The following is a 25,960-nucleotide window of genomic DNA, read 5'->3' on the forward strand; positions in this document are numbered from 1 at the left end:
GAGACATTGAAGATTGAATTACTTTCAGTTCAGAATGAGAAAGAACGTTACTTTAATGTTGTGCTACTAAGAGAAAGATCAGTGATCCGTTTGCTCCCTCAAGGTTATAGAGAAGGTCATATTAAACTATGTTTTTTGCATTGGCGTTGCAAGGACGCCACTGGTTGCGTCATCACTGAGCGCCAGGACGAACTGTACGTCAAAGTCCGCGACACCTCCCGTCTTTGGTTTATCTTGAGCCGCTTTGCCGGTGTTGCTAATAGGTTTCCTCTCCAGTTCAGTGCCAAAGCTTCAGGGCTGCCCATGAACAGCACCATGGCCGCGTCCTCGCATAGGATAATGTTGGGGCCCCTGGTTGCAGCCATCGACCAGGGCACGAGCTCCACTCGTTTTTTGGTAAGGCGAACCACGGCGCGAGCTATCTGTGTTGTATTTAATGTCTGGCTCATAAAGGTGTCAAACCTGGCGGTGTCCTTGGGCGTGATTTCAACCTACTGTTTTTATAATGGAGCGTGTAGTCCTGCAAGTGCAGGAACGGGTTGTAGTCAGTGTTTGGTGCCAGTTAATGGTAATAAATAAGCTGTGTTGTTGGATAAAACGCTGATACTTAGCTTATTATGCTGCCTTCAAGTGCTTCTTATACAGAGGTGAGATGTATGCTAATTTACATTCCACTCAAGTTTTGTACTAACTACAATTTTGAGGTATTTGTACATCACTTGAGTCTTTTCTACCTCTACTACACAACATTTCAGAGGGAAATATTGAAGTTTTTACTCCACTACATTTATCTGCCAGCTTTAGTTCCTAGTTACTTCACAAATAAAGATTTATTTGCACAGAAAACATGAAGAGTTTGACTATAAGAGCCACTTTTTTTTAACATTTCATGGAACCAATTTCTAAAACGATTTGTTGATTTTACTTCCTCATTTAAATGTTAAAATGTAAGCATTTTTGTAAAAAAAAAATGGAGGATTTGACTGTTGATTTGCCAAAACAAACACTGTGAAAGTGAAATTGTGACAGCATTTCAGAGTTTTTACAAACTAAATAATTTATCAATAATCATTGATTGCATTCCGATACAAAAAAGTAAAAAATGAGCTCCACCAACTACAATCCTCCATTTAATGCACAAGTAATAATAATCAAATTATATAATAATAGTATAACATTATGCAATACTAGTACTTTTTAATAATTTTAAGTATATTTTCATAATTAGACTTGCATACTTTTACATAAGTAACATTTTCAAAGCAGGACACTTACTTGTAAAAGTACTTTTTATTTATTTAGTTTTTTGTATGTTTCTTCTCTGAGGGTGTGGGATTACTTTGTATTTGTAATTTGTATAATACTGATATCCAATGTGAACAAAATTGAACAAAACAACTATTGCAATATTAATGCATCTTACTGTATTCCACCATTGAAATGTAGCTCAACAGATTCTTTAATTTTTTATTGATACTTTTCACTCCATGTGGAGCATAACCAAACACAAGTGTTCTTTGTGTTTGCTCTCTAACTAGAAGGAACTGTTTTCTTTCTGGGTGTGGCTCATAGTTGAGAGCCAATAATCTTTTAATTGACATGAGTCACCTCAAACTGTCGGAAAACAAAAACAAAACACACACACAGATCAAACAAAGCCACAGATCTCTAAACTTTAGATTGAAATATGGAGTGACATTTTAAAGAAAGATTTGGAATGTAGTTTTTAAATTAATATTGATTTAGATTTTGTAATCCTTTTATGTTTTTAACACCAACTGGTAAATGCCACTTGACAGGCAGAGATATTTATGGATAATTACACCGTGAAAAGGTGATTCTGCTTGTACAGTTACAACACTGTAGAATGAAAACACTGCTCTGGAAAATACAGGATATCATTACTTTTGTTTTAATATAACTGTACTTTTGTAATTATTGAAGGTGTGTCTGAAAGTACACTAGATGAGGTCTGTTCTCCCTGGTGTCAAGAGTCAAACTCCATTCTTTCTCTTGTGCTCCCTTTTTGAAGGTGTTTAATTCAAAAACGGCCGAGCTCCTCAGCCATCATCAGGTGGAAATCAAACAGAGCTTCCCCAAAGAAGGGTAAGTGAGAAGATCCGATACACTTCCTCAAAGGTGCAAACGCAACTTTAGAAAATGTGTAGATCTTATTTGTTGAGATTCTTCGCCCTCGTTTCCAGATGGGTGGAGGAAGACCCCAAAGAAATCCTGCAGTCGGTGTACGAGTGCATGGAGCGTACGTGTGAAAAACTCACCCAGCTCAACATAGACATCTCCAACATTAAAGGTATGTAAGCGCACACGGGGCTCACGCCACCACCTGCATTTACCATCTTAAAATCTTTGGAAATTGTTTACATTTGTCTAGCTATTGGAGTGACCAACCAAAGAGAGACCACGCTTGTTTGGGACAAAGAGACGGGGGAGCCTCTCTACAATGCCATCGGTAAAGTTTTGATGTGTCCTTTTATTATTTCTGCACAGATCTCTTTGCCAGAGTAAGCAACACATTAAAACAGCAGATAGGGTTGTCGGATTATATTCTTGGTTGCTGTGAAATAACCGCAGTGTGTTTTTGTTCAGTTTGGCTGGACCTGCGGACTCAATCGACAGTTGAACGTCTAATCAACAAAACGCCAGGAAGGAATAAGAACCACTTGAAGGTGAGCGCTGAGCTTTGTTTAATTTTGTTTTTGTTTTCCATCGTCATCAGCATCCACAGGTGCTGCCAGCCTTTACTGTTGGCCAGACAATAGGCCCTTTCCCACGGGACATAAAGCCACTAACACCCACTGACATCCGGCTTTTGTCTTGAGTGGTAAAAGGTACAATCTGCATTCATTCCCGGGACAAATGACTCTGCAGGAGTCGCAGGTATTTATCGGCTCCAGCTCCGATCTGCAGTGAGACAAAACTCCCAGGTGGAAACGCTGTTTTGAAGAAAATATATAATAAATAAAATCAATAGGGATTTGGACACTTTATCGGCTTGTTGTCTAATCTTTTTAAACTCCTATCTATTTGAATGTCATTTTTCCTTCCTACATATTTAATATTACTTTAAGCGCCTTCCTTGCCGTGGAGAAGTACAATTGTTTATGTCTTTGTCATCCTGCAGCATAAAACGGGGCTCCCGATCAGCACTTACTTCAGCGCGGTGAAACTTCGCTGGATGATGGACAACGTGGACGAGGTCCGTAAAGCCGTCGTGTCACACCGCGCCATGTTCGGCACCGTGGACTCCTGGCTCATCTGGGTAAGCTGCAGCAGCACGGATGTCATTTAAATGTTGTACGACGGGGAATAACTGACTTTATGTATGTTTGATGCTGTGATACAGTGTTTGACTGGAGGGAAGTCGGGCGGAGTCCACTGCACAGATGTGACCAACGCAAGCAGAACCATGCTGTTCAACATTCACACTTTGGACTGGGACCCAGAACTTTGCGAGTACGACTTCCCCTTTTAATCCCGTCGTTTGAAATTCATGCTGTGTATTTGAGTTCTAACTATATTCTCAGAACTACAATTTTTAAATACATTTTAAAATAAATTCTGACTTTAATCTCAGAATTCTGATTTAAAATTTAGAATCCTGACTAAATTCTTTAAAAATAAAACGTTCATTTAATACAATAATCCAGTTATTTCTTCCGTATCGTGGTCATTTCTGGTTTTTCAATATATCACAGAAAAGTGGGAGAAAACTTTACTTGTAAATCCTATCCGTTGCAAAATTCCACTAAAATTGTGCTTTTTGTCTCATTTTAACTTGAATTTGTTAAAGCCGCAGAACATTTTCAGGATATCTTTTTATTGCAACAAATAATGTGTAGTTTACAACTTTGTTAGCAAATGAAATAAATTGTCAGAAAATCAGAATTGTCTTAATTATATCGTTCCTCTTATTCCTGTCAGATATTTTGGTATTCCCATGGAGATCTTGCCCAGAGTGAGAAGTTCTTCAGAAATCTATGGCCTCATGGTAAGCATGCATACATACATATAGCCAAGTCTACTTACAATTTCACTATAATACGTGTGTTTATCAACTTATTCTATGCTAAAATATGATTGCCGTGTCTAGTGTGACGCCTCTAATAACATCTTGGAGTTTGTTTTTCCCTTTTTGGTGAATTATGTTTTCAGACTTTTCTGTGCTTGAAGGTTGACTGAGAAATTATTTTAGGAATTATTATTTTTTTTGTGTGCCATTCTCTCTCTTCTCTCACTGGTAGAAAATATGTTCTAGTCGGGTAAGTAATACTCGCCATCATTATTTTCCTCAACATGCAAAGCAACTCGTCCTGCTTCACACAGTGCATTTCCAAGATTCTTACAAAGGAAGGAGCTGAGCTGTTTAGTTTGCCTTATTGCTAATTGCAGGGAAATATAAAAAGGTCACATTGTTGTAACTAACTCTTGACTAACAAGGTGTGTTTCCCACTGCTCTATGGGGCTTTATAGCAACTTATTGTTATGGTATTCCAGCTTTTCTTTACTCCTTTTAGCTCATTGTAATAGAACATTTAGCAGCTAAAGAGCCAGATATTTCATTAAGGAGTTAAACTGAAAGTGAATATTTGTCGTGTGGCCAGACATTTTATGCAGCTTTATCCCAGAGACTAGTGTCCAAAAGATGAACTTTATTAATTAGATTAACTTTTTTCAGTGATTTTGAACCCAGCAAACGCACACACGCACGCACACGCACAAGCACACACATGAGGGCAGACGTGTCGGCTGTATTGGAAATGTACTGGATGCTCCCTGTCCCTCATTGCTTCTGTCGTGGCATGCCACTCAGCTGGTTCTCATTGGCGCCGTCTTCCTCCGCAACGTCCCAAAATCTCTTCACTCTTTTGGCAAAAGTTTAATATATCCAGCCTCACGAGTAGGAGTGAAGACATTTGAATGTGTACAGGTTCACACTCTCCTCACTGCATTCTTTATGTCCAAAACTATGGTGCTAGAATTCAAATCTGTTTTTAGATTTATTATTTGGCTTCATCTAGTCAAATAATGACCCTTTTTTTGTTTTTAGTGTTGGCTCATAGTGATTAAAACATTTATGATTGATGATTTATTGCTATATATTTGATAAATATGTACAAATAACAATGTTTAAGTTTAAGGTTTTACAAACCGACAAAATGAGATAAAACTACAAAATGCTCCTTTTTAATGTGACCTCAACGTTAAGTTCATTAATATTTTCTTCTTGCAGAAATCTGGAGCTCTCTCCGGTATCCCTATTTCAGGGGTAGGTTCATCTCACTTTTATCTCTCCAACATCGTCTCCGTGTTCTTAATATGCTTCCAAGTGTTTGAGGCTTTGCAGCGGTGCCACCTGATGTTTGTGTCGTTTGAAAACAGTGTCTCGGGGATCAGTCGGCAGCTCTCGTTGGACAGATGTGTTTTCAGGATGGGCAGGCGAAAAACACGTAAGTGACTTTGTGTGTGTGTGTTTTTAAAAGGAATAATAACAATAATAATAATAATAATAATAATAATAATAATAATAATAATAAGCTTTATTTGTATAGCACCTGTCATGGAAGAATTGCAGCCCAAAGTGCTTCACAGCAAAAACAAACATTTGTGTAATCGAGTCGGCTTGAGATAAAAGCATGGATTAGTTTTTCAGCATCCTTTTGATTTATAAATTGTCTGATTTTAGCTATATTTCTAAGGTGGAAGAATGATGTTTTTGTCACCTTGTTTATGTGGGATTTAAAGCTTAGATCTGAGTCTATGATAACACCAAGACTTGTAACTTCAGGTTTAATCAAAGGAGTAAGTTTCCCCATGTTATTCAGCTTCATCTCTCTTTTTGTTACAGGACCTACTAGTAGGATTTCAGTTTTGTTCTCATTTAATTTTAAGAAATTATTGCTCATCCATTTATTTATTGCTGACAGACAGGTGGGGATGGAGTTAACAGCTGTAGCATCATTTGGTTCAGCAGAGATGTACAGTTGTGTGTCATCCGCGTAGCTATGGAAGCACACATTCTCTAATGATGTCTCCTAGTGGTAGCATGTATAGGGAGAACAGTAATGGACCGAGGCAGCTCCCTTGTGGAACTCCAAAGTGGGCATCATGCTTCTCTGACACATGATCTCCAAGCCTGACAAAATACTTTCTCCCTTTGATATATGTTCTGAACCAGTTTAATACACAGTCAGAAAGACCAACCAGTTTTTCTAGATGATTAATTAGGATGTCATGGTCGATCGTGTCAAATGCTGCGCTCAGGTCTAGCAGGATAAGAATTGAGACCTTGTTTGTATCAGAGTTTAGTCTGAGGTCACTAATTATTTTAGTCAGAGCAGTTTCGGTACTGTGGCATGCTCTGAAGCCTGATTGAAATTCCTCCAGGGTGTTGTTTTCTTTAAGAAGGGAGTTTATTTGGACCGAGACAATTTTTTCTAGTATTTTGCTGATGAATGGAAGGTTAGATATTGGCCTATAGTTGGTCAGCGTATTACTGTCTGGGGTTAGGTTAGCAAGGGTTTTATAATGGCTGTTTTGAAGACGACTGGGAAGATGCACGTTAGAGACATGTTTATAATATATAGGACGTGACTTGAAATGCTGTTGAATATCCGCTTAAAGAATGCAGTAGGTATCGGGTCAACACAAGAGGTGGAGGAGTTACATTCCATCACAGTTTCATGAAGCTCAGTTAATGTGATGCAGGTGAATGTTCCCATGGTTACATCACAATGTTTGCAGATGTTCTCTGTGTCTGCATCATAAGTGATGCTGGCTCTGATTGAAGTTATTTTATTATTGAGGAACAATGCGAGTTCTTCACACTTTGAATCAGAGGACTGCGGAGGGGTGGGGGCAGTGTTCAGTAGTTGGTTAATAGTCGAGAATAGTATTCTAGAATTTCCAGCATTCTCAGTGATAATCTTAGAAAAGTGTGGAACATTTAACTAAATAATTCAACCGGATGATAGTTAGTTAGTTGGGCTGCAACCAACAATTATTTTCATTATCGAGTAATCTGCTGATTTATTTTCTCAATTAATGGTTTGGTCTATAAAATGTGTTATCAGAGGAACTACTTTTTAGATGTACTTGAACTAACAGTTTGGTCCGTGTCGTGTTTCAGGTATGGAACTGGCTGCTTTCTCCTGCGAAACACTGGAGCCAAGGTACAACACTTGAGATTTGTATTTGAATCTTTTATCCCTGCACACATTGTTTACACACTGTAGCATGTTTCTTGTTTCTGTTGCTTCGCAGCCTGTAATGTCGGAACACGGCCTTCTGACCACTGTGGCGTACAAACTTGGCCGGGACCAACCTGCCTGTTACGCGCTCGAGGTACGCTACGTTAAACACACAAGTATTCTCACAGCTGTCATCCCCCGTATCATCGTTCAGTACTTTTAATCGTACAGTTGTTGTTCTCCCGGTACTTGTTGCCAGGGCTCTGTGGCCATCGCAGGAGCTGTGGTTCGTTGGCTGCAGGACAATCTCGGGATCATCGGGTCATCTGAAGAGCTCGGTATGTGCTGCCGCCGCTCTTCACAGACGTCACGTGTGACGAGCAACATCCATGTGCTGTCATATAATCCAGACACTACAACTGTTGCACGATATAAAATTGTTCTGATGTTCACTGATGACTTCAATCTTCATCTCAAGAGAAACCCAGGTAGTGATGTGTTGTGTTTGTCTGTTTCCTTCCCGGTGCAGAGAAGTTGGCTGCATCAGTCGGCACATCCTACGGTTGTTATTTTGTTCCTGCATTTTCGGGTCTCTACGCACCTTACTGGGAGCCCAGTGCGAGAGGGTAAGAAGATGAAATGAATGAAACACAGAACTTACTTCGCACAGATTTACTCTCCGATTCACTAAATCTGTCTCTGTTTCACAGGATCATCTGTGGGTTAACTCAGTTTACTAATAAGAGTCACGTTGCATTCGCTGCACTGGAAGCTGTGTGTTTCCAGACACGGGAGGTAAGCCCCGCCTTCTCTAATTGGTCATCGGAGAAAAGCACGAGAGCCCGGCACGTGCTGCCAGCTTAGTGGAGTCTAAAACCCTTTTTTGTCCAGGTGGAAAAGGTTTTGATTTTGGAAAATGTAACTCTATAATCTCATTTAATAATCAGTTTCTGCTGAAAAACATTTTTACTTTCATATAAAAATAAATTCACCAGTGTGAGATTATTCACAAAACCACTACTTTTTTTTTTAATGATATTTATTTGTTTATATGCAGGTGTAATAATCTGGATTATTATAATTTATTTAAACAGATACTGGACGCCATGAATCAGGACAGCGGCATCCCACTAACTCAGCTCCAGGTGGACGGAGGAATGACGTCCAACAAGCTGCTGATGCAGCTGCAGGCAGACATTCTCTGCATTCCTGTTGGTGAGATTCTGTTCCATCCTTTTCTTATCATATTTATATTAAAGTGAGTAAAGGGAACAAGTGTGCTGCTAAAGTGAAACTATTGACAGCCACGTGACACTTTTCCTTTGCTTATATCAAAGTGTTCAACAGCCTGCTTGTTATTTTCCAGCTTGTTTCAAACTGTTAATGTGCAGCACTGGAAGCATTACTGCCCTCTGCTGGCATCATCTGGAATACATGATAACGCACATATATTCATATAAATTGCAATTTTTGGCCAATATGCAGAACAGATCACATTCTTTCATTGGTTTACAACGTTATTACTACTCGTCATTGAGAGTAGTAGAGGTTCCGTCACAAAGCGACATATTGTCGTTATTACCCGTAAAGATGGTGTTGATTTGTCGTTTCCAGTGAAGCCGTCCATGCCCGAGACCACAGCTCTGGGTGCAGCGATGGCGGCAGGGGCGGCGGAGGGTGTGAGTGTGTGGAGTCTGAACCCAGAGGACCTGAGTGAAGTCACCTCGGAGAAGTTCGAGCCTCAGATCAACACCGAAGGTACAGCTGACGTCCCCACACACCCGGGAACAGTCCGTGTCCTTCAGTAGCCGCCGCTCACAAAGTAAAGGCCTGTGTGTTCACTTGCAGAGAGCGAGTTTCGGTACGCTCGATGGAAGAAGGCGGTTCAGAAATCCATGAACTGGGAGACGACGGAGCCTGCCGGTAATGGAAACGGTATGCAGGCACCACTCGCCAAACAAATCGCAAAACGATTAATCGATTTAATCTAGAAAATAATTGGCAGATTAATTGATAATGAAAATTAATAATTTGCTGCAACACTAAATGTAAATGTTGGCCTGAATATTAAATGATAGCTTCACTTATTGTCATCTTAAACCAATAGTGGTATAATATGTGCATTGAGAGGATTATTATATAGTTATTGTTCCTCCTGTCCATCAACATCTGTCCTACGCTCGGAGAGAAGACGACCCGAACGACATTTTCTGTTCCTGCATTTTTAGCACTTAATCAACATTAATAATATTTACACATTATTCTATTTTTACATAATTACTGCCATATTGCAGTACAATGCACACATTTTACATACTTCATTCTTATTTCTATTTCTCTTATAACTTCTCTATGTTTGCAGATATTTTTATTCTAAAATGGAGCAACTATAACACGACCCAATTTGCCCCTGAGGATTAAAGTATTTCTATATTATAAAATATAAATAGTGCTAAAGGGTTTCAGTAAATATTGACGCAGTTTGGCTTCTTTGGATTGTGATTGATTATTTTTCTTTTCTTCTGCGTGCTTGCTCTTCTGTCTCCTCTCTGTGTTGATCCTGTTCCAATGACCAAAAGGTGAATCTAGTATCTTCAGCAGCGTCCCCCTGGGCTTCTTCATCATCGGCAGCTTGTTTATGTTAGTCGGTGCAAAATACCTCGCAGGTCAGTGACTACTTCAGTGTGTGTATGAAGCACGTTCTTCATTTGTTGTGCACAAATATGCAAGTATTTCCAGTGTGTGTGTAAGTAATGGTACTTGTAAGTTAATCTCTTAGTATTGTGTGGTTTATATTTGTAATAAATGTAAAGATGTTCCTGGTTTTTGGATTTGTTTTCTTCTGTTTATCAGGCAACAACTAGGCTCAGACTCCTGGAGGCATTAAAGCAAAGAGGAAGAGGAAGCAAACTCTTCGTCTGGACCACCACCTGTACTCTCGGTTGCACTTCCAAAAGGCATTACAGGAGCACAACACTGCTGCTGCAACTCACTGCAAAACCAGGCCAAGTTTGACTAACGGGACTTTATTATTACTTCCCCTTTGCTTTTCTTTTGAAATGCATCTTTCACCGCAGCAGACGTTGGTACGTGGAGATTAATTCAAGCGGGAGTGTGCATGCAGTATTTCTTTTTTCACTATGTTGATATGATTTTGAATTTCTGAGATTATTTATGTAGAAACTCCACCAATGGTACTTCAGATGGTTGTAAAAGTTCAACTTGTCTAATTGGCATTACTTGTTTGTGTTGCTCCAGACGCTCCCCTATGAGCGACAGAGGACTTTTTTTAACAGCACTTTTACTTTTTTTGTTTGGTCTCGTGGGAGCTGTGAACTAACATTTTATTTTTCTATCAATTTGGGATTCTGACATAGAACGCTTGAATATATGTAAAATATGTTTTGTGTAAAGGGTGAAGGACAATGATGACGCCGTAGGTAATTGTTTGGATTGTGGACGTGATCCTTTTTCAATTCATCTGTGGGAAGTACACATTTTTTGTTGCTCCAGTTATCAACCTGAAATGTTCCCAACAAGTTAAATGAAGTTCCACGGCATGCAAACTGTTTACACCTTTAATATGCATCCTTAAAGAAGTGTATTGCACTCACAAGTTCGAGTAGTACGCAGGAATATTAGTGCCACATGTCTGACTTTTGCACATGTGGCACTAATCATCTTCCGTAGATTCTTCATTTTTGTCTGATTTTTAATTATTTTCATTCAAAGGAAGATTTATAAAATCATAGAAACACAAGTTCTTAAGCTGTATAGTCATGGTTTGAAGAGTTAACTTTAAGGAAGTTAAAACGAGTTAACAAACATTTATTCTGCTGCCCAACATGTTTGCTTCTGTGTGGATGTGATGTGAGCTTCATGGAGGCGGAACAAGTATTTTTGTTTAAGATATAATTCAGCGTTTGCTTTATATGGTCCTGCAGTTACTTTTTGAACTGAAGGTATGAAATGACTGCACTCAAAGTGCTCTTCTGGGATATAAACACTGTTTTAAATCAGCTCAAATTAGACAGACTTACACTTATAGCAAGCGTGTTAGCAAAGTGTGCGACCGATTCTCATGCGAGACCTTCCAACTGTTGGTTTTCATGATGAATTGTTTCATATCTAACAATGGAAATATGTCTGCACCGTTTTGCTACTCGCTCCGAGTTTCATTCCCCTCGACCCTTTCACACTGGAATCAATATAAAAAGGAAACGTAAAAAAAAAAAAAGAATGTACTGCTGGTTTAAAATGACGAAACAATGTGTGGAAACGTCTTTTATGGGAGAGCTAATGTCATGACAAATAAACGTATTTATTTCTGAACTTCATTGTGGTTTTATATTGTGCAAACACTTTCTATGACACTTTAATTATTGTTATAAGTACTCAGAGTTATTCATAATGCATTATGACCTGCAAAATAAATAAATATATATCTAGAGAGAGAGATTTAATGTTTACCTACATTCAGAGAGAGCTCTCTATCTTGAGAGAGAGAGAGAGAGAGAGAAAAAAATTAATTTTCACTTTCACTTTACTTAAAGCAAATAATGTCCATGTATGTATGAATGGACATTATTTGCTTTAAGTAAAGTGAAAGTGAAAATTAATGTTTGCTGTATGTTTTCTTGACTACTTAGAGTAACTTACATTCTTATTATAGTACAATTCTAATGTATTACAAATGTGGGATTTATAATAAACTATGATCTTTGCAAAAGGAAGAAATGTCAGTGAGGGCTCATCAGGTGTAAAGTATTTGAAATAAGCTTGTCGGAGAAAGTGTGATGAGTAATGTTATAAAGCTGCCAGGTTACTGCCAACATAAACAATTTCTGCAACCCTGTCAGTTTGGACTAAAGCCAATCTGCCTTTCTTCACGGGGTAATGACCACAGACAGGATCTGTGAGCAGGGGAGTGGTTTGTACAACAACATGCATGTAAGTCTCCTTTCACTTCTGAGGCAGCGAGGCTTCATCCAGATGTTCCAACTGTGGCGCACAGCTTGACCAGTAAGTCTTTAATTGCCGTGTGAAACTAAAGTACAACCTTACTGTGTATGTGTTTTAATTTATGTTTGTATTTAAATGTCACTCGTTATTACAAAAGCAACTGTTTTCTATAGTTTTTAGTCTGCTTTATGAATAAGCATATTTGTTTATTAATACTTATATTTCCAGTTTGCTCTGCAGTTACTAATTGACGTATAAAGGCTGTAACAAGGTTTTGCAGTCATTTGAGCTCATTTGCATTTTAACTGATGAAGTGGACTTTCAACTGACTGGGTGATTTAATACTTTCATATTGTTTTTAGGTCATGATTTACTTTGTACTTGTTTTTTTCCTCATCGTATCATTTACTTTCAGCTTGAAATTAAAAGAAAATATTCTTTATTTTTGAAGTAATAGAACTAAATGTACCTTCTAGCAAAAGTTCCAGGATTCATTTTCAGTTGTGACGAAAATGTTTAAGACCTTTATTTTGAAACGGACGAGACACACCTTAGTAACCTGTCAAACAAGGAAGCAGAGCGAGGTGTGGGGATGTTTTGTTTGGCGGTTGTTCCTTGTTACTGATCTTGCTGTGTGCTGACAGACACTTTGCTTTCCAGGTGTGTCGGAGAAGGTAAAAGTTCAGTTCATAAATAAAACCTTTAACAAGTTGGATCCAATAAGGAGCGAGATTATGCCAATGGGGACCAACTTCTACCAAAGCCAAGGTCAGATGTTTTATATGTACTTCCACCGTTTTCAAAAGTATCAATTCTTCTTTTATCTTCTTGTTCCTGAACATTTGATGCCACTTGTATTGTATTCATTAAATGGGCAATGAGGAAGTCCGCCTACTGAATTTGTCTCATTGTTGACATTAGAGAAACGCTTCACAGTAGAAGTATTCAGATCCTCAAGTAGAATCATTAATACCGCAGTGTACACATACCCTGTGTTCAAAATCTTACTCAAGTAAAAGTACAAGTATTAACATCAAAATATACTTAAAAGGTATGTTATATATGTTGTTGAGTTTCAAACAGTTTTCCAACCTAAATAAATCTGTCATGTTTCTTTTTTAACACACACTTTTTACATCTTAGTCATTTTTAACCAGATGAATTTAAGTTACTTGTACTTTACTTGAGTAAAGTCACTTTACACTTCTACTCCTCTACAGTTCACAGGGGAATATTGTGCCTTTTACTCCATTAAATGAAAATTCTAGATTTTACATTTCACAAAGTCCAAAACAATGAATAGAAAATGATACATAAAATACAAAGGGTCTGCTGTGCAGAGTGTAAAGGCCTCTGATGCGAGGATGATCTTTCTATGTTACTTCATTTATTGTTTCCATCTGTAAACCAGTGAAAACATTTTTTGAAAAAGAAATTGCCGGTTTCACTTTTCTAAGTTACCTTTTTGTTTTGTTTTTTGGCAGGTAACTTAGAAAGATGATCCTTTCCTTTCCCCCCACCTGTCATAAACACAGGATGGACAACTATTTAGATCAGAAATGGAGAATTTAGCCTCTCAGGGATTCTGTATTCTTACACATGAACGCTTTCGTATTAAAAATCTAAGAATGTCCATTATAAGCAGCGATCTTTCTATAGAATGGAGACTTTTGATACTTTTAAGTAAAATTTGAATGCATGAATGTGTTTATTTGCCAAATATTTGTTTGTTTAACAGTCAGTTTTTCTCTCTCAGGCTTTGTTAACACTGATCCCAGGCCACCAGACTACGCCCACGCTGTGCAGCAGAAGACTGTGAAAGAACTGCTGATGATGAAATGCTTGGTAAGTCACTCGTATTTGTACAAGCACAGGGACACGCTAAAACAAGTTTAATATAAGTTTCAAACTAACTCCATTAGTCACGTTTGATCTATTACATATCTACTATTTCTTCATGGATGTGTTTGTCTATCTCGTTCCGTATGAGGGAAGACAAAGGATCCTTCAGTATGAGGAAGAAGTGGAGCATTCCTCCACAAGTACAAGTTCTTCGTATGCAAATAATTTACAGGCAGTGCCAAATATTTGCTTGTTACAAAAGTATTATTCAGGAATTAAATTACAGTTTGGAAATTATTCTCTTTCAGAAACAGAACTACTTGCATGGCGACAACAACTTCATTAAGTCTGAAGATTTTGCCAGTGACCTGAGTCCTCAGCTGTTTGGCCATCAAGGACCAGTAAAGTCCCCACAGCACATGCAACATGACACCCTGTGGGGACAAGAGTCTCCACCTGCTGAAGGGAAACCCACTTTATTTCACTGGCAAATACAGCGAGACGCACAGAGGGTCGGAGGAATTTCTCCAGAGATGCTGTACATGCAGGATGCGGATGGTGACACGTATGTATTGATGAAGAAAGTTGCCAATTGTGAGCACCAGAGCTTAAAGTAATGTATAAACATTTGAAAGAGTAAGCTACCAATCCTACCCCGAGGAAAGTTTGATTTTCACTTTTCACTTTATTTCCTGCATTCGAGTGAATTTTTCTTGCACCAATTTAAGGTGCAAATGTCTTAATTCATGTGAAGGAAAACACAAAACTCAAGAAGCAGGTGACGATTCAAAATAAAAATATATTCTCATTGTGAATTAATGAGAATAAATCATAACATTTCAAACATTACAGAGACAAGCTTCTGCTAGGGTACGGCAACAGCACTTGAACAAACTTGACGCAGAACTGCAGTACAACATAATACCTATAGTGATGATAATGGCAATTTGTTTAGTTTATATATGATTATGATTACATTTGCTAATGATTATTTCAGTAGGCGATGGTTGCTTGTCAGGGCATTGCAAAAAAACCAACAACATATTTTTAATCAATATATAGGGGGGTGCATTTAGAGCATAATTGAACTTTGTGCAACGAAATAAAGGAATTCTATTGCATCTATTCTATGCGTACCCCCCTATATATATTATAATTACAGCCTTGACACAAAACCTAAATAAAGGAACCTTTACATTGACACGTGGACATTATTTGCATGTGGATTTACTCTAATTTTTAATTTTCTGTCCCAACATCCAGATTACTTCACATAGCAGTGGCACAAGGTAGACGGGCTCTGGCTTTTGTTCTCGCTGCAAAAATGTCTCCATTTGGCTCTCTGGACGTGAAGGAACGCAACGGGCAGGTACAAACGCTGATGTGTTGTGTTGTGTGTTCATCTCAATAAATAGCACACATGCTTTGTAAAGCCCTGCTCTTTGTACACAGTCAGCTCTTCAGATAGCGGCTGTCACCAATCATCAGTTCATAGTCCACGACCTGCTGGCACACGGAGCACAGATCAACATCCAAGACCTCTGGGGCCGCTCTCCTTTGCACCTGTGTGCTGAGAAAGGACATTTTCTCACTCTGCAGGTAGGAATGAACTGTTAATGCGTGCAGGTCGTGATTAAATGCCATGGATTCATCAATGTTTAAAAGAGTTTTGAACCCTTTTTGAATACTCACAGTACACCTGGAGTTTGTGCCAGTACTGCTTTTTGTAAGGGTGATTTGATTTCACCAACGGTAAATGCTAAATATGCAAAATGCATTTGAAAAGGTTTTGAGATGTTTAATTAGAATAACATTTATATTTGTGGAACTCACACAAAACAATTAAAGTTTTTCAATGATTGGGTCACAAGATCAATCTGAGGGGTTGTGAGATGAATAATGGGAGAGGGGAAAAACAAAGTTCTGCAACACAAATAGTTTTTGTTTTTCTAATCTTTTCTTTACTTGAGTTATAAAGTTAGAAGATTTAGAAGTTTTACTTTAGAAAGTAGAGTTTATAAAGTTCAACACAGAGACACACTTAAATAATGATCCATTTTAATTCCCTTGCTCATCATGTAAATATCTTATCAAGTGGGTCTGGAGGATGTTAGATCCTTGCTGAAATCTGATTATTAATTTTGAAGTTGGATTTTTTTTTGCATTTTATGAACAATAAAGCTACATGAATTTACTTGACAACAACTGGTAAAGTTAGTTCAGTAATAGCACATTTGGGTGTTGCAGTTCTGTATGTGGTGAGTTGTAGTCTCGATGAGGCGCGATTTTGCTCTGATCGGCGAACTGACCCAAAGACACTTCCGCGTTGCAACTTGACCGAAAGACAAATGGCGGACGACAGCATGAAGGAGGAAACAACATAAATAACTGGAGCTTCTTGTGTTATGAGGTCAGTTAGAGGCTGAACGGCCACACAAAACAAACACAAACACACGGTCGCTGCGGTGCTAGCTAGCTTATAGCTAACGTATGCTAACGTCTGTACAGTTGGTACTTTGGCTCTATGGGGCGAATAAACAAACGACCCAGCGGTCAAATTCACCCAAATAATGCGGGGCGAAAACTAAAGATTATGGGGAGAAGTAAGATGGAGTTGTTTATCGCTTTTGTTACAGTTTTCGTAGTGTAATTGTCAGAGGAAATTAACAACACGTGAGCACTTAACGAAAGCGAAAAGCTTAAAGGCTCTCAAACAACATCAGCGGAACGAAGAAGCTACACTCACAACTACTTTAAGTTTAAGAAACTAATTAATTTTGGAAACGGCTAACGTAATCAACCCCATTTGGTCTGTAACTCATATTTGAGGTGACATTTTTTAACATGATTAACAAGTAATAAATAATTGTATTGTAATTTTAAAGTAAAACATTTAGCAGAGGAATTTTTTCTTTAGTTCTCCCCTCCTTTCCTCCGCTCTGTCTCTGACTGTAAGTGTGTGTCGGTAGCAAAGCCCTGCCCTTCACGAAACAGAGCAGAGGAGAAACTGTGCAAAGCAAGCAGTAGACCGGGGGTGTCAAACTCAATCACAGAGAGGGCCAACATTAAAAACTGGGACTACGTCGAGGGCCAACATTAAAAACTGGGACTACGTCGAGGGCCAAACACCGTCCACATTTATTGAACAGGATAGACATATTGGATAAAGTGCAAAAAGATATGGAACATATTTAGGTAGCCTACATTCTCCTTTTATGCAGTCAGAGCCAGATGTTTGGAATCTTTTCTTAGCTGCCAGTTTAATGTTTGGCGTCCCTCAGTGAGTGAAGGTGTGCATCAGTGAGACGACTCCTGTCTGGGTTTTTGTTCATCTTCATCACAGAAAAGCTGCTCACACAGGTATGTGCTTCTAAACATGCATAGCATCTGAGCGGCATGAAGGCGAGTTGAGGCATCGTTTCGGGGATGAAGCTTGGAAACTGTGCAGCGCCCATAGTCATATTTTGCCTTGAGTGTGTCAATCAGCTCCATTTGAATGTTCACAGATGCTGTTTCCACGTCAACTGCAAACAGATTGCTGAGCAGTTCAATTTTAATTTCTGAGCTGCAAAGTCGCTCAGTTTATCAGCAGAATGCGCAGTCGGGAACGCAGCAGTGGAGATGGTTTGTCAGTGTTTGGAAACACGCAGTGACCAAAGTGTCCATGCTGCATCAGAGTCTCCCACAGGCAGCTTGGCTTGGAACGCTCTCACTGCATCACACATGTCCGTGATCACACGGCCCTGAAGCTGCAGGTTTAACAGTGAGATGCTTCAGTTATGTCGCACAAAAAGGCCAGCTCACATCGACACCTTTCGTCCCAGAGATCTGTGGTGTGTTTCCCTCTGCTTTCCAAAAAACTGGCAGATTTCCTCACGCAACACGAAAAATCTATTCAGCACTCGACTCAGCCATCGCACCACCATGTTCAGAAAATACTTAAATTGGCTCTTATAAAGTTTCCTGTCTGTGTTACGGTGCTTATTACATGTTCCATCTCCAGAGCTTTACAACACAGCGCTTCCTGGTGTATGATGCAGTGATTCACCGTCAGCTGCATCTTCTCCTGCATCCTGCCCACCAATCCACTCTTTTCACCGCATCGCAGGTGTTACACCTGTCGTTAGTCCCGTCAGTTTGTCCCGGGGCAGTTTCATTTCATTCACACATGTAGATACCGTATTTTCCGCACTATAAGGCGCACTTAAAAGCCTTTAATTTTCTCAAAAAGCGACAGTGCGCCTTATAATCCGGAGCGCTTTATATATGGATTAATTCTGGTTGTGTTTACTGATCTCGAAGCGATTTTGTGTGGTACACGGCGCTCTGTCAAAATGTTTTAGTACGACTTTTGTAAACTACAAAGCCGCACTGTGCTGCTTATTTCTATGTTTATAGAGTTGGGACATGTTTTTTGACTCAGAGTGAGCGCTCATTGGTTTGTTGGTTTGCTGGGGGCGTGTCAGAGTGAGCGCTTCTGCTTTGCGAGGATCTTTGTTTACGGAGCTGCGAGATCAACACGTGGAGCAGAGACGCTAAAAAACTGTTTGTGTCTGTGATGCTTGAGCCTTGGAAACTATTTGTCTTTTTACGAAGTAAAATAAGAACAGTAAAGTCAAGAAAGCAAACCTTGCATCTTTATTGGAGGACTTTTGCATGTTAGCTAACTGTCTAGCTACGCATAGGGATACGCGCTGTACTTGCATAACACGCACCGCTTGCAGCATTACGGCTACCGTAGTCAGGAGCGTCGCGGAGTAATACATACTGTGCTTCACCATAATATTACAGTGTGTGTGTATAAGGACCCCAAAATGGCACCTGTCAAGAGACACGCTTACGACGCGGACTTCAAACTCAAGGCTATCAGTCACGCAGTAGAACATGGGAATAGAGAGAATTCAACATTAATGAATCAATGGTACGGAAGTGGAGGAAGCAAGAAGACGACGTTTGATTTGGCGGTATCAGACTGTTTTTTTTACGTGTTACAACTGAACAAGGTTGGGAGTTATTGTGAATACGCTCATTAACGTTTGAACAATGTTGAGTTATTGTGAACACGTTTAATAAAGTTTGACTGACTGACTTATCTGACTGTTTTGTTTCGCTTAATGCGCCTTATAGTCCGGTGCGCTTTATATATGAAAACAGATCGAAAATAGACCATTCATTGACAGTGCGCCTTATAATCCAGTGCGCTCTATAGTGCGGAAAATACGGTACTTCCTCAAATAATGTATTTTCCCGTGGTTGTGCCATGCATTGATTTAATTACCAAAACCGGCGGGCCAGTTATGATAGACATGATATTTTTTTGCGGGCCGGATATAATTGCCTTGAGTTTGACACCCGTGCAGTAAACACTGAAACGTGCACATAAATTAGATAAATAACAAAAGCATTTAGTTTATTCAATAAAAGAGCAATGAAACACTGATAGTGCTTTTAGTACTCGGAGACGTGTTATACTTAAAAAATGCACGCATAAAGTTGCATTCAATTTATTAAATATATGGCTCTCAAGGAAATACATTTAAAAATATTTGGCTTTTATGGCTCTCCCAGCCAAAAATAACTCCAGAGTAACGTCTTTCCATCTCACGTTTCGGTTTGTTTTTTCTACTTCATAAATGCTTATTTAATTATTATTATTTAAATCATATTATTTCTAAGAAATAAAATAAATATACATATGCTAATTGAAAATAAATGGGCTTTAAATTGTAAAATAATAATCAAAATTGTTTTACATTATTTTGATTGGTTTGTAACTGTCCATTATGTTGTTTTGAAGAAATATTGAAATAATTATTTTTTTGTTGAAAACCCCGATTAAAACGTAATTAAGTAACCAATAGATGAAAATTCAGCTCAAAGTTCAGTAAATCTTTATGACAATAACACGTTTTGTTCATTTCCTCTGACAATAACAGTAGAACTGTAACTAAAGTGATATAAAACGCCATGTAGTTTTCGCCTCGCATCATTCAGGGAGAATTTGACCGCTGTGTCGTTTGTGTATTCGCCCCAAAAACAGCCAAAGTACAGACGTTAGCTGTAAGCTAGCAATAGACGTGGGGACCCTGTGTTAGTTTTAGTGTTAGTGTGGCCGTTCAGCCTCTCACTGACCTCGTAACACAAGAAGCTCCAGCTCTTTCAGTTGTTTTCCTCTCAACCTCCAAACTTCTTAATAAACAGCTGCACCGTTGTCGCTGATCAATGTCTTCGGGTCAGTTCGTCGATCTGAGCGAAGTCGCGTCTTGTGTCGGGAGGAAGACACAAGATAAAGCATGCTTTATATTAGGCTATATTTCAATTGAATTATTTCTAAAATGGTTTCTACGTCCTGAAAATGTCGGGATCATGACTATGTGCCCGAAGTTCCATGTTCACAGGGCACTTGTGTCTCTTGATAATAACTAACATTGTAAGAGATCAGTAATCATCCCATCTTAAAATCTTTTAAGCCAGTGTGGACATTTAGGCACAAAGAAGCCAAGAAAACTTTCTTACCTGCAAATTTGAGGGGTATAACATCAGTAGGCTATAAGCTGTAGGTGAAACATTTGACCCAGGGAACAACATTGCTGAGAACATAAACCCTTTTGAAAGGTCTCCTTAGTGTCATATTAAGAGGATATTGATCTGGGGAACATAGTTAAATGCTCAAGTCATGTTAATATTACTCCTTGTATTTTAACATATTGGATGTTTAATCGTTTTCTTATTTCCACAGAGCATCTCGAGGACCCTAAAGGGGAGTGGCCAGATGGTTGATATTGAAATGTTCAATTATGATGGTGAGTATGTTTTATTGAACGTAAGAACTGGTCTGTATGATTCTTATGTAAAGTGTCTTTGTGATGAAAAACTGCTGTTCTCTGTCTGTAGGTTTTACACCGCTGCATGCAGCAGTCTTGTCTCACAACGCTGTTGTTAAAGAGAAGAGGAGTCTGGGAAATCTTTGTGCATATATGGAAAAGGAGCTGGTGAAGAGGACACGCATGTATGTTGAGTGTATTAAGACTCTGCTGCTCATGGGCGCCTCCAGTGGGACAAAGGTAACTATTAAAATATGTTCTTCCAAAAAAAGATCTGTTGTTCTTGCTCAGGGAACTGTGACAGAAACATTTGTCCTATACTAAATGTTAAAAGTCCCACCTGATTTCTTTAGGATTAAAAAGCCACTTGGGCCAAAGATGAATGTTATTGTTGTTGCATCACCATGAAGCTTGACTTTGTGGAAATAACCTTGTTTTCATGCAGGATCTAAAAAGTGGAAGAACGTGTCTTCACTTGGCTTCTGAGGAGGCTAATGTGGAGCTGTTTAACATTCTGCTGGACCAGCCATCTTCACTGTCGGTTGTAAATGTGAAGGTAAGTTGTTTGGTTGCAATGAAACGAGTGTAATGCACATAAACTGCGTGTGATGTAATGTGTCATTCTGTATGTCTCAGACATTCAGTGGAAACACAGCCCTGCACATCGTCAGCGCTTTGCAAAATCATAAAAGTCAAGTGAAGGCAGTGAAGCTGCTGGTAAGAAAAGGCGCGGACCCCGGGACCAGGAACCTTGAAAATGAACTGCCGTCTCAGCTGGTGCCTGGAGGACCCATCGGTGAAAAGGTACGGGGGCAAAGGGAATTAATGAAACAATATGCAATCACTGAATGTAATGATTCCTCATTGTTACGCAATAACCGGAATATACAAGTTGTCTTAATATCAAACTGATGAGTTTTTTTTCTCCAGGTGCAGAAGATCCTGAAAGGGAAATATTCATTCATGCTTAAGTGAAGCTCTAACACACTGTCAGTCAGACAGTCCATTCTATCATAGTATTATTTGCCAGAACAAGGCAGATGCTGGTTGTTTCAGTGAAACATACTAAATTGTTCATTACCATGTAATGCTCATAAGAGAAAGTGAAAAAATGAATTGTATTTTATTGTTTATTAACTTTAAGGTGATACTTTAAGATCACCATACAATGAGCGAACATGCTCTCCAAATCTTTGTTTTGGGTGATTTATGATTATTGCATTATTACATTTTTCATAGTTATGGAGGATTTCATTTTTAATAAATTGTTTTAAGAGATTTCCGTAATAACTTTTGCATACTTTTGGTTTCTTTGGTTCAGTTGAAGGAAGTGTTATTCTACAAATCATTGTATTTGTAAATCGATATCAGTTACATGTTGTACTTGATTTGAAAAATATTTATCCATCTTTGTTTAAAGGTTTAATATTGTACTTTTAAAGTTTACTGTGTGATATCATGAAATTTCTGAACAACATTCTTTTAATAGATTAATATTTCATATTTTATTTTTTTATTCAAAGGGTTAAGCAACATGTCATTTTTCTGGTGTATACTGTATTATGTATAATATTGTAGATCACAAAAAAATCTTTTTTATTGAATATATTGTGCTGATACATCTAAGTTGTCTTCCCAAACGTTTCTTGAACTTAATGTTATTCTTGAAGATTTGTAAATGTGTTTTAATCAAAATGTTATAAATGATCCATGTACCTAATTTCCCTGCTGGGGATCAATAAAGGTTTATCTCATCTGATCTTAAGTTTATTTTAGACAAGAGATCACCTGGAAAACAATTCTCAAACTGATCTATAAATCACCTTTAAAAAAAAAACCATTGCGCCGTTGAGCTCATGTGCTTTGTCAACAGTGACCTTTTAACTCCACGCCCCTCTATTGTTTTTACCACACACACACACACACACACACACACTTAGTGAAACCCTGTGACAACTAAAAGTGCAAAATAGCCAACAATCCAGTCTTATATTCAAATTTATTTTTGGATTTGTTTCCAAAACATCAACTCACATGTGATTACAGTCTTCTTCCAGTTACACCTGGTCTGTTTACACTGTCAGTACCTGAAATAACGAGGTACAAACACAAAACATTTACACTTTATTATTTTGAATGATGAAAGGCCTGGAGGAGTAAAGGTGGAGTCTGATTCTAATCCAATACACTTAATTCAGCGAATACTTCCTCACGATCCGCTCGCTGGCTGTTCTGTGCACTGAAAAAGAAATCCATTCGAGAACTCTTGAGGTTTTCAAAAGAAGCTTTGAATGTCTATAAATACAGGCGAGGGTGTGTGTGCAGTCAGCTGTGTTTGGGCCACAGTTAAAAATATTTTAAATGTTAAACAACAAATATGGATTGAAGTGGAATATTTCATTCGATAAAAGCATGTTGTGAATTTTGAAAATGATCAGATCTATTTTTCTTTCAAAAGTGAGCTTTGGACTAGGACAATTAAAGGGATGAGGACTGGCTGCGCTGGCTTTGCGTGTTTGAGAGAGTGACAGAGTGGGGAAGCGAAGGTGGACTATTGCACACATTATTTCTGTAAAGCTGAGTGTCCATACAGCGTTTATTTCTGGCAGACAAGTTTAGAGATTTTTTTATCTAGAAGCGTTGGAACAAGAGAATCGGAGCGCTCTGGAAAATTGAAAACATTTGAATGTCAACGTCATGCATGAAGCTTCAAACTATTCGGTAGAGCCCTAGAGCCACACAACACAAGGCAGTGAGGGAAGGTAAATCTGGAGGGGCCTGTTGGTTTGAGTGTCAACAATCTTTCTCCAGACTCCACCTTTAAACGTACACAGTGAAGGCAGCATTAGCAAACAGTCCAGGGAATTATTTTCTATGAAAAATTGAACAATGATGTCCTCACTGTCAAATATAAATATAGAAAAAGATGAATACTTTTTAGAGTCTCTTCTCTTGGCTGGCTCAATCCACCAGTTCAGTGACTTGTTTCCAAAAAGGCAAACTCATTTCTTCTTCTTCTCCTGCGTGCTGGTGAACCACTGGTCCAGCAGCTTCTTGCTATAGTAGATCTGCCAGGCGTGCACCTGCACAGCGATGACGATCACCAGGTACATGACCGTCACAGCGGAGAAGCCGAAGATGAAGCGGTAGGATTTGCCGTGCCGATAGAGCTGCTGTGCCACGGGGAACATTTCCATGCTGCCGTAGAGCAGCGGGGCCACACAGAAGAGCCCGGAGCTGATCATGGAGATAACCAGGTAGCTGATGTTGTTGCGAGGCAACGCCAAGAAGCTGAAGACTGTGGGAATCATGCTCAGGAGGTAGGTGTACTCCCACTGGTATGGAGAGGCTACCACCTTGTGGGACACCAGGCCCAGCTGGCTCACTATCACCTGAGAAAAGATCCACAACACAGAGTCAAAACTAGCTCACCTCGTACAACTGTCAAGCACAAAAAATACTTTGCTTTAAGGTTTGCCATTACCTGAGCTGCCATCAGCACCCAGATCAGCACATGGACAATGTTGAGTTTACGAATTTCAGACTTCAGGGCAACGCTGTGTCAAATGAAACAGATAGTCACACAAAACACGTAGATTTAAGAGTTAATTGAATTTGGCGATGCATTGATGACAAATTAATCTTTATTAAAAGTGACTAAAGGTAAGCTACAGATATAAACACTCCCAGATTTAGTTGCATTTCACACAACAGAGTGAGATCTGATGTTACTTACAAATTGATATCCCTCAGAGTTAATACTAAATTACTCTCATAGTAAAATAACCTACCTCATCTGGTAGTGTGAGGCGACTCGCTCCCTGTGCTGAAAGTCACTGCCATCTGTGCCTGCTGCTCTCGGACCTGCTCGAGAAGCCATAGTGGATATCTGGAAGCAAAACATAACATGTTTTAAATCATCGTTTCGAAACAGTAAGAACATTATTTCAGAGATGTTATAATATATATTGTAACGTTACTATAGCAGGTGTTTGTTGTTGTCAGAATCATGTATTAGACTCCACCATAAAGTATCCACAGCCTCAATACAATATTACATTAACGTCATCAGCTTCACAGCTGCAGCATCTACCTTCCATGCACGTCTCATTTGCTAGCGTTGCTAACTTAGCATGGGTGACGTTTCAAATGTCTGGCTTGCCACGTGCTCTAAATTAGCATGTCAGTCCAAATCCACAAAAGCTTGATTTCAATTCAAACGCCATCATTACCGTTGAGAGGTTAAAGTTAAATGAAATTGTGCGCAGCATAAATTAAGGCAGCTGACAGCTGAGCTAACAAGCTAATTGTTAGCTAGTCACCAAGATGGGAGTGTTAGCTAGGTAGCGTGAGATAAATGGGAAGCTAAGCTACCAAAATGTCACGTAACGTTAGTGAAAACATATGCGAGAATAATTAAAGCACTTACTTTTTATTTGTTGTTGTTGATAAAAAAAGTATTAAACCATAAATACGGTGGTCGAAACAGGGAGACCCGCTAGCTGACTAAATCCATGCAGGCAGGAAGGAGTGAGGGACATACATCGTCACTGTGACGTCTCAAACTCTGATTGGCCAGACTCTCGAGTTCTCTCGCAAGTTCCTGTTACTTCAAGCAGCACTTAAGTATAGGTTGCAAGAGACAACAGCTGATACTTCGGCATATTAGACAGTCTGAACCTTTAATGGTGTGCAGTTCAGTTGTCCAAGCCAATTCAGGGCTATCAATTGTCTCTCCTCTCTTCCTCAATCAATGAGGGATTAGAAAGTTGTAAATCTCTTGTGGTGGAAAGAAGTAGTAGCAGTTAATCAAGTACTTAAGTACAATTTTGAGTTACTTGTACTTTTATGTTACAGCACTAAATTTCAGAGGGAAATATTTAGTTTTTTAATACAACATATGATTAACAAATTAATTATCACGTATTAATATAGATACAGTGTATACATTTATTTAAACTAGCCCCAGCTTTAAAAGCTGAACGAGAGTGATGATTACACATAAATGCATAATCATAATTCATTTATATTATATATATTATTCTGAAATGGGCCATTCTGCATAATGAGCACTTTTACTTTTGGTAGTTTAAGTATACTTTTACTCAAGTAAAATTTTGAATG

At 38.8% G+C, this 25,960-nt stretch overlaps 3 protein-coding genes across 6 annotated transcripts; 2 read left to right on the plus strand and 1 right to left on the minus strand.

Annotated features, from left to right (window-relative positions):
- Positions 1–187: 187 nt before the first annotated feature.
- Positions 188–11,540, plus strand: LOC115020962 (glycerol kinase). Of its 2 annotated transcripts, XM_029451068.1 has the most exons (21): positions 188–396; positions 2,033–2,106; positions 2,205–2,311; positions 2,393–2,470; positions 2,608–2,687; positions 3,143–3,280; positions 3,365–3,474; positions 3,943–4,009; positions 4,263–4,280; positions 5,252–5,287; positions 5,401–5,468; positions 7,148–7,190; positions 7,282–7,362; positions 7,468–7,546; positions 7,738–7,834; positions 7,919–8,003; positions 8,303–8,423; positions 8,823–8,966; positions 9,057–9,143; positions 9,788–9,874; positions 10,062–11,540. In XM_029451068.1, exons 1-21 carry the CDS (start codon positions 304–306, stop codon positions 10,070–10,072), a joined length of 1,704 nt encoding a protein of 567 aa, XP_029306928.1. In that variant the 5' UTR covers positions 188–303; the 3' UTR covers positions 10,073–11,540. The 2 variants fall into 2 exon arrangements, with proteins under 2 accessions (XP_029306928.1, XP_029306935.1); XM_029451075.1 differs by lacking the exon at positions 4,263–4,280 and having other exon boundaries at positions 189–396.
- On the plus strand, positions 10,637–22,584 carry nfkbiz (nuclear factor of kappa light polypeptide gene enhancer in B-cells inhibitor, zeta). The gene is given in 14 exon segments (XM_029452734.1): positions 10,637–10,644; positions 12,023–12,138; positions 12,831–12,938; positions 13,927–14,015; positions 14,321–14,577; positions 15,276–15,381; positions 15,465–15,611; positions 15,707–15,716; positions 16,328–16,422; positions 20,752–20,815; positions 20,907–21,076; positions 21,282–21,392; positions 21,473–21,640; positions 21,767–22,584. Coding segments are annotated over 14 exon segments (1,494 nt in total). The 3' UTR covers positions 21,812–22,584.
- A 232-nt stretch (positions 22,585–22,816) lies between these two features.
- On the minus strand, positions 22,817–25,452 carry LOC115018461 (protein jagunal homolog 1-B). 3 transcript variants are annotated; one of them, XM_029447418.1, is made up of 4 exons: positions 25,266–25,452; positions 24,628–24,725; positions 24,321–24,393; positions 22,817–24,228 (listed from the first exon to the last, which is right to left on the minus strand). In XM_029447418.1, the coding sequence occupies exons 2-4, from the start codon at positions 24,714–24,716 to the stop codon at positions 23,839–23,841; spliced, it is 552 nt and encodes a 183-aa protein (XP_029303278.1). In that variant the 5' UTR covers positions 24,717–24,725; positions 25,266–25,452; the 3' UTR covers positions 22,817–23,838. The 3 variants fall into 3 exon arrangements, with proteins under 3 accessions (XP_029303278.1, XP_029303271.1, XP_029303287.1); XM_029447411.1 differs by lacking the exon at positions 25,266–25,452 and adding an exon at positions 24,930–25,136; XM_029447427.1 differs by lacking the exon at positions 25,266–25,452 and adding an exon at positions 24,817–24,923.
- Between the last annotated feature and the right edge of the window lie 508 nt (positions 25,453–25,960).

Source organism: Cottoperca gobio, chromosome 2, assembly GCF_900634415.1.
Source record: "Cottoperca gobio chromosome 2, fCotGob3.1, whole genome shotgun sequence".
Classification (NCBI taxonomy): domain Eukaryota; kingdom Metazoa; phylum Chordata; class Actinopteri; order Perciformes; family Bovichtidae; genus Cottoperca; species Cottoperca gobio.